The sequence below is a fragment of the Penaeus vannamei genome, chromosome 38 (genome assembly GCF_042767895.1).
Source record: "Penaeus vannamei isolate JL-2024 chromosome 38, ASM4276789v1, whole genome shotgun sequence".
Classification (NCBI taxonomy): Eukaryota; Metazoa; Arthropoda; class Malacostraca; order Decapoda; family Penaeidae; genus Penaeus; species Penaeus vannamei.
The window spans coordinates 273,974-282,396 of NC_091586.1; the positions used below are offsets into that span (position 1 = coordinate 273,974).

At 51.5% G+C, this 8,423-nt stretch overlaps 1 protein-coding gene across 1 annotated transcript; it reads right to left on the reverse strand.

The window, feature by feature from the left end:
* Positions 1-670: 670 nt before the first annotated feature.
* On the reverse strand, positions 671-4,300 carry LOC138859741 (anti-sigma-I factor RsgI2-like). Its single transcript, XM_070115793.1, has 2 exons — positions 4,288-4,300; positions 671-1,107 (listed from the first exon to the last, which is right to left on the reverse strand). Exons 1-2 carry the CDS (start codon positions 4,298-4,300, stop codon positions 671-673), a joined length of 450 nt encoding a protein of 149 aa, XP_069971894.1.
* Between the last annotated feature and the right edge of the window lie 4,123 nt (positions 4,301-8,423).

Here is an 8,423-nt window from a genome sequence, read left to right on the forward strand (position 1 = left end):
CGTTGCCGAAGACGGGAGGTGAGGCGAACAGTAAAGGACGGAGAAGGAAGATGGAGATGGTGTCTATGGCTCAGACGAAGACGGGCGAATGGGAGGCGGAAGAGACGAAGAAAGAAAACACAGAGAGAGTCGAAAGAACAAATTAAAAACATAAAAGTTGAAATAATAGGTTAAAGAACCAAATCAAAAAGTAAAGAACTAAAAAAAAAATCACCTGAGTGGGGGAGGGAGGGAGGGAGGGAGGGAGGGAGGGAGGGAGGGAGGGAGAGAGGGAGGAGGAGGGAGGGAGGGAGGGAGGGAGGGAGAGGAGGAGTGAGGGGAGGGAGGAGGGAGGGAGGGACATACTCTTGATTGAATGCTGTCGTGACGTAAATTGGACTTCTTTTTTTTTTCTCTCTCTCTCTCTCTCTATTCCTTTTCTGAAGCGAAGTTCATGTTTCCTTTGTTTAGCACGCGGCGCTCCCCACACACACAGTTGTCACGCGTGTCCCGCCTCCCCTCCCCGTCCCCCCTCTCCCTCGCCCTCCCCACTTTCCCCTCCTCCCCTCCCCCTCCCCCTCCCTCGCCATTTGCATTTCTTGGCCGCTCTGGACGCTCGGGTTTCGTGCAATTGCGATGATTGTTCTCCGGTTCGTCTCTTTGTGCGTCTATTTTTATAACCTGGCCCCGGTTAGCGAAAGGTGGGAGTGGGTGTAGCAGCAGGAGCAGGAGCAGGAGCAGGAGCAGGAGCAGGAGCAGGAGCAGGAGCAGGAGGAAGAGTTGGAGCAGGAGCAGGAGTAGGAGTAAGAGTTGTAATTAGAGCAGGAGTAGTTGAAGTTAGAGCAGGAGCGGGAGTTGGAGTTGGAGCAGGAGCAGGAGTAGTCGAAGTTAGAGCAGGAGTAGGAGTTGAAGTTAGAGCAGGAGTAGGAGTTGAAGTTAGAGCAGGAGTAGGAGTTGAAGTTAGAGCAGGAGTAGGAGTTGAAGTTAGAGCAGGAGTAGGAGTTGAAGTTAGAGCAGGAGTAGGAGTTGTAATTAGAGCAGGAGTAGTTGAAGTTAGAGCAGGAGCGGGAGTTGGAGTTGGAGCAGGAGCAGGAGTAGTCGAAGTTAGAGCAGGAGCAGGAACAGTAGCTAGGGTTGATAGAGTTTAAAGAGCAGGGGTTCCCCGGGCGCTTATGCGAACGGGACGAAACTGGTCGAGACGGAGGCTGTGCAATCGCTTTGTTTTGATGCGATCAGCTGATACGCTCGCAAGGCAGGCGTTCCAGCCGTGGCGGATCGTGACCAAACAGTGCTCGAACAAGTGACTTTTTTTTCACGGCTTTGCTGAACTTTCGGCTGGGTTATCAACAGGGAGGGAGGGAGGGGGAGGAGAAGGGGAAGGGGAGGGGAGGGATTGGAGGGGTGGGCCACGGTGGGTTTGGAACGGGGAGAGGGATCGGAGTGGTGGGGAGGAGGGGGAGGGGGAAAAGTAAGCTACTTGGTTGAGGGACTTCATAGCGGTGCCACCCTTGCTGGCGTGCCCAGTCGCGTGGCAACTCAAAGGGAGATTGATTTAATTTCATCAACTAATCAATCCAGCTGTGACAGGAGCGGCGAGCGGGGGGGTGGGGGGTCTGGTTGGGGGGTGGGGGAGGGGTCATGTGCATGTGTGTTGGTATAGCGTTTTGTTTAAAGGTTTGTTTGTTTGATGCGCTTACTGTTTTATGGCCTATTGACATGGAGGTGTTTTTTGCGTGTTCCGTGAAAGCGGGGGATCGTCAAGCTGCTCCCGACCCTCCGTGTTTGTTTGTTTGTTTGTGTGTTTGCTCAGTCCGCTGATGCGTTTGTTTGATTTTGTTGTTTTGTCTTGTTTTGATTTTTGTTCTTTGGCGGTCGACACTGACGTGCAAGTAGGTATATATAGTGGGAGAAGGAAAGAAAAGGAGGAAAACTTGAAGGGAGATAGTAAGAAAGAAGGTGAGAGGAGAACGAAAGAGAGACGAAGAGAGATAGAAGAACGGGACATAAAATAATAGAACCGGGAGCTCGAGGAGATACGAGGAGGAGAGGGAGAAGAAAGAAGGTGAGAGGAGTACGAAAGAGAGACGAAGAAAGATAGAAGAACGGGCCTTATAAATAAGAAGTGGGAGCTGGAGGAGATAAGAGGAGGAGAGGGAGAAGAAAGAAGGTGAGAGGAGAACGAAAGAGAGACGAAGAGAGATAGAAGAACGGGACATAAAATAATAGAACCGGGAGCTAGAGGAGATACGAGGAGGAAATAGTAAGAAAGAAGGTGAGAGCAAAACGAAAGAGAGACGAAGAGAGATAGAAGAGCGGACCTTACAAATAAGAACCGGGAGCTGGAGGAGATAAGAGGAGAGGAGAGGGAGAAGAAAGAAGGTGAGAGAAGAACGAAAGAGAGACGAAGAGAGATAGAAGAGCGGAACTTACAAAAAAAATAGAAGCGGGAGCTGGGGGAGATAAGAGGAGGAAATAGTAAGAAAGAAGGTGAGAGGAGACCGAAAGAGAGACGAAGAGAAAAAGAAGAACGGACCTTGACTAAAGAACCGGGAGCTGGAGGAGATACGAGGAGGAGAGGGAGAAGAAAGAAGCGCGAGAAGTGACGAGAGATCGCAAGCCAGCCGGCCACCTCGCAGGCGCCGAGGCAGGAGGGCAGCGGAGGAGGAGAAGAAGGAAGCCTCGCGAGGGGCTTTGCGGGCGGGAGAAGCCCTCTGGCCTTCGGAGCACACGCACGCACGCACGCACGCACTTTCTGTCCGTCTGTCTGCCTTTGTCTCACTTTCTTTCTTTCTCTCTTCTTGTCTTTCTCTCTATCTATCTATCTATCTGTCTATCTGTGTCTGTCTCTCTCTATCTATATTTCTATCTGTATTTATCTTTCTATTTATCTCCGTCTCTCTTACTCACTCACGCACTCACTTGACAAAGGGGGGAAGACTCGTTCCCTTCTTCTCTTCTCCCATCTCTCTCTCTCTCTCTCTCTCTCTCTCTCTCTCTCTCTCTCTCTCTCTCTCTCTCTCTCTCTCTCTCTCTCTCTCTCACTCTCTCTCTCTCTCTCTCTCTCTCTCTCTCTCTCTCTCTCTCTCTCTCTCTCTCTCTCTCTCTCTCTCTCTCTTTCCTTACACTTCCTCTCAAACTCTCTCTCACACACACACACACACACACACACACACACACACACACACACACACACACACACACACACACACACACACACACACACACACACACACACACACACACACACACACACCTCACAACGAAAGCGGCGACCCCGGCCTTGCTTCAGCGTCCGGGCGGGCGGGTGACTAAGACCGCCTCCCCGCAGCGCCCACGGCCAACAAGGGGAGCACACGCCGCCGGGCCCCATTCATCGCACTCGGCTAGAGAGGAACAAAGTGTTTATAAACAAAAGGCCACGGCGCCCGCATACTCGTAGCCGCCCGCACGCCCCTCCCCTCCCCTCCCCCGTCACTCACCTCCTATCCCTCCCCTTCCCCTTCCCCTCCCTTTCCCTCCCCCGTCACTCACCTCCTACTCCCTCCCTCTTCCCCCTCCCTTTCCCTCCCCCGCACTCACCTCCTATCCCTCCCCTTCCCCTCCGATCCACTCCCCTCCTATCCCTCCGCCCCCGCCATCCGTCCTCGGCGCCCACACGCGCGTCACACGCCCGCCCATCCGTCACCCTCCTCGCCCGTGGACTCCTCTCCGGGCGCTGCTTGGCGGGGCAGCTGCGGGCCGACCCCGACGCTGGGCTCATCAGCTGGGTCGTCGCCGTCTGTTTGTTTGTCTGTGTGTCTGCTTATCGTGCTCTCATCTCTCTTTCTTTCCTTTAGTTCCTTTTGAGTTTCTCATATCTTCTGACAGTATCACGTGTGCGTCTCTCTCTCTCTCTCTCTCTCTGAACTCTCTCTCTCTCTCTCTCTCTCTCTCTCTCTCTCTCTCTCTCTCTCTCTCTCTCTCTCTCTCTCTCTCTCTCTCTCTCTTTATCTCTCTCTCTCTCTCTCTCTCTCTCTCTCTCTCTCTCCCTCCCTCTCTCTCTCCCTCTCCCTCTCTCTCCCTCCCTCCCTCTCTCTCTCTCTTCCTTCTCCTCCCTCCCTCTCTCCCCTTCTCCTCCCTCCCTCTCTTCCTTCTCCTCCTCCCTCTCTTCCTTCCCCTCCCTCCTCTTCATCCTTCCCTTCCATGGCCCCGCTCTCCCTCTTTCTTTCTCTTGCTTTTCTTTTTCTTTTATTACCATGCTCCCTCTTACTTTTACCCCCCCCCCCTCACACACACACCTCTGTCTTCCTTTCTCTTAGGCTCTCATACCATCTTTCAACATTGCCCATGCCTCCGCTTTCTCTCTCCATACCCCTCTTCTTCCTCTCCCTTGCCGTCAATTCCTTCCTTCCATCTCTCCCTGTCTTCTTTTTTTTGTTCCTCTCTCCTTTTTTCTCTTTTTTTCTCTGTCTGTTTTTTTTTCTCTTCATCTCTCTTCCTTTTCTTCCTCTCTTCTGTTTTTCTCTTCCTCTCTTCTGTTTTTCTCTTCCTCTCTTCTCTTTTTTATCTTTGTCTCTTCTGTTTTTTCTCTTCCTCTCCTCTTTTTTCTCTTCCTCTTCTCTGTTGTTTTCCTCCCTTCTTCTTCTCCTCTTTTCTTCTCAAACTCTGGCACTCCTACTTTCGCTGGATTTAATTTCGTGCGAGTGAAGAATGCCATCTCCCCTCGTTAGCCGGCGAGGGGAAAGTAAGTCGCTCCATTTCCCCCTCTTTTTTCCGTGTCATGGAATCATAAATTGTACAAGGAGAACGGCCATCGCGTGACTCATAACCTTTTTTTTTTTTTTTTAGTTTTTTTTTTAGTTTTTTACTTTATTTGTAAATAGTTTTTTTTTTTTAGTATTTTTTTTGTTGTTTTGTTTTTTTAGGGGGTTAGGGATCTGGGATATATTTATCGTTCTCTCTCTCTCTCTCTCTTTCTCACTATCCTCTCTCTTCTCTCTCTTTCTCTCTCTCTCTCTTCTCTCTCTCTTTCTCTCTTCTCTTTCTCTCTCTCTCTCTCTCTCTCTCTCTCTCTCTCTCTCTCTCTCTCTCTCTCTCTCTCTCTCTCTCTCTCTCTCTCTCCTCTCTCTCTTTCTCTCTTTCTCACTGTCCTCTCTCTTCTCACCAATCTCTCTCTTCTTCTTCCCTCCTCTCTCTCTCTCTCTCTCTCTCTCTCTCTCTCTCTCTCTCTCTCTCTCTCTCTCTCTCTCTCCCTCTCCCTTCCCTCTCTCTCTCCCTCTCCTCCCCATTCTCTCATCTATCCTTTTGCTTCTTTTCCTTCTTTTCTCTCACTCCTGCTTCCTCTCCTGTCTTCTCCTCTCGTTTTTGTGTGTTTATCCCATTCTTTTTTCCCTTATATTCTTCCCTCGTCTCACACCTCAAATGTTTTTTTTTCTTTCTTCTCTTTATGGATCTGTCGTATCTTTTCCAGGCCAACCCCATTCTCTTTCTTCTGTCTTCTTCTTCTTCTTCTTCTTCTTCTTCTTCTACCCCCTCCCTATTTCCCCACCTCCGACCCCGCTGTTGCGTCACCTGTCTCCTCTCCCTTCTCTGCCGTCTCTCCTCTCCCATTTCCTCTCCCGTCCCCCCACCCCACCCCCAGCTCCTCTCCCTGCCCCCCCGCCCCCGATCCTAACCCTATTTTCTCCTCTTTATAGCACAGTGCCTGGCAGGAATCCAGCAGCGGCCGAAAAAGGAGGAAAAAAGGAAACGGAGGGAAAAAAAGAAGGCCTGAAGGAAGGAAGGAAGGAAGGAGGGAGGGAGGAGGTAAAGAGGAAAGAAGGGCAAGAATAGGGAAGGAGGGAGGGAGGGAGGGAGGGAGGGAGGAGGTAAAGAGGAAAGAAGGTGAAAAGAAAGGCGAGAATAGGGAAGGAAGGAGGGGGGTCAAATAAAAAATTGTAGGAAGATGTTCACAGACGAGGAGGGGAAACGACCATCACAAACGGAAGGAGAGAGGGGAAGGAAAGGGAGAGAAAGGGGAGAAGGAGAAGGAAAAGGAGAGAAGGGGAGAGAGAGAGAGCGATAGAGTGAAAAATAGAGAGAGGGAAAGGGAGAAGGAGAGGGAGAGGGAGAGGGAGAGGGAGAGAGAGTGATAGAATGAAAAGGAGAGAGCGAGTGAGAGTGAGTGAGTGAATGAGTGAATTAGTGTGTGAATGAGAGAGCGAGATAATAAGGTTCCGAGAGAAAGAGAAAGAAAGAAGGAAAGAAAGAAAAAAAGAGAAGAAAATAAACGTCAGGACAAAAATAGGAAGTAAGTTGATGAAACGGGAGGGAACGCGAAGGAAGACGAGGGTAATAGCTTCTTGCAAGATAGGAGGAGGAATGCGCGGGGGGGGGTAGGGAGGAGAGAAGGGGGATGGCGAGGGGAGGAGGTAGGAGGGGGTAGAAGGGGTGGGATGGCGAGGGGGGTGGGGTGAGGGGGAGGGTAAGGAGGGATGGGAAGAGGTGGTGGAAATGAAGGGAAGGGGGAGGGGGCTGGGGGAGGTGAGTAAGAGGGAAGGGGAGAGGAAGAGGGTAGGAAGGATGGAAGAAAGGGGGAGGGGGCACGGGAGAGAAGGGAGGAAGGAGTGGGAGTGAGGGAAGGGAGTGGAGATGGAGGGAAGGGAGGAACAGGCGGCGGGAGGATGGTTCAGGAGAAGTGTGTGGGGGGGATAGGTCGTGGAGATGGGGGAGCGGTTGAGGAGGGAGGGAGAGGGAAAAAAGGAGAGAAGGAAGAGAGCAGGGCAGAAGGAAACGAGAGCTAGAAGAAGGAAGAGAAAATGATTGCAGGGGAGAAAGGTCGAGATTGGAGGTGGAGAGGGAACGTATAGAAAGAAGGATGAAAGGAAGAGGGGGGGAAGGGGAGGAGAAGAGGTGGGAAGAGGAGAGGAAGGGAAGAAGAGAGGGAGGAAGACCGGAGAAGAGAGTGGGAGGAGAGGAGTCAGCCGGATGGAGGGTGGAGGGAGGGAAAGATGGGAAAAGGAGAAGAAGGGAAGAAAGGAGGGAGGAGAGAAGGAGACCGGAGAAGGGGGAGGAGAGGGGGGAAAGCTGAGAGAGGAAAGTGAGGGGAGGAGAGGAGCGTGCCGATGGAGTAGGGGAGGGAGAGATAGATAGAGGGAAGGGGGGAAGGAGTGGGGAGTGGGAGAGACAATTAGCGTGATAGGGCTGAGAGATGACGATGCGGAGGAGGCAGACGAGGGACAGATGAAGGGCCAGCGAGCTAATTAAGCTTGATGATGTGAGGGGAGCAGGGGAAGTGGAGAAGAGAAGGGGAGGGAAGGAGAGAGGGAGGTGAGGATGGGAAGGGAAGAGAAGGGGAAGGGAAAGGGAAGCAGAAAGGGGGAAAAAGAGAGAAAGAAAAAAAAAGTAATGAAAAGAAAAAAGAAAAAGAAGAGAATATGATAAAGTATATAGAGAGGAGGGAGAGGAATGAAAGGAAAGGGAATAGGAGAGGGAAAGAAAAAAGGGAAAGGGACAGGAAAGGAAAGGAGGAGAAAGGGGAAAGGGTAAAAGAAGGGAGAAGGGACAGGGAAAAGGAAAGGGAAAGGAAAAGGACCAGGAAGAAAGAGAACGGGAACTGGAAAGGGAATGAGAAAAGAGAACTGACATAGGGAAGAAAAAAGAAAAAGAAAGGAAAGGTGGTAGAAGAGCGAGAGAAAAGCCAAGGAAAAAAAATAGAGGAAAAAGGAAAAGCGAAGGAAAGGAATAAAAGGGCAAGAAAGGGAAGGCCTAACACGCCCCACCCCCACCCCCACCCCACCCTACCCACCCCACCCCGCACCCCACCCCCGAAATGACATGTTGAGACAGGCAATCACAGCGTTAAGCAAACGGGGGGATCATGAGGCGCTCAGAGGCTTCTCTCTCACTCTCTCTCACTCTCTCTCTCTCTCTCTCTCTCTCTCTCTCTCTCTCTCTCTCTCTCTCTCTCTCTCTCTCTCTCTCTCTCTCTCTCTCTCTCTCTCTCTCTCTCCCTGACAAACAGGAGTAAGACTGATCCTGGCGGGCTGACTGCGCGTACGGCTTTGGGTTTTGTTAAATCGTCGAAAGCCTCAGGGAGGGGGGATGGGGGGTGAGAGGGACGCGAGGATGCGTTTGGAAGCTGAATACACGCACACGCACGCACATGCATTCACGCACACGTACACGCATACATTCACGCACACGCACATGCATTCACGCACACGCACACGCATACATTCACGCACAAGCACTGGCACACGCGCACATACATTCACGTACCCGCACACACATTTATGCACACAGATACATTCACGCACACGCACTCACGCACACTCGCACATACGCACACACATACATTCATGCACACATTCATGCACAAGCACACGCACACGCAGACACACATACACAAACGAGAGGGAGGGAAGGAGGGAGAGAGGGAGGGGAAGAGGGGAAGAGGGAATGAGGGAGGGGAAGAAGGAGGGAGG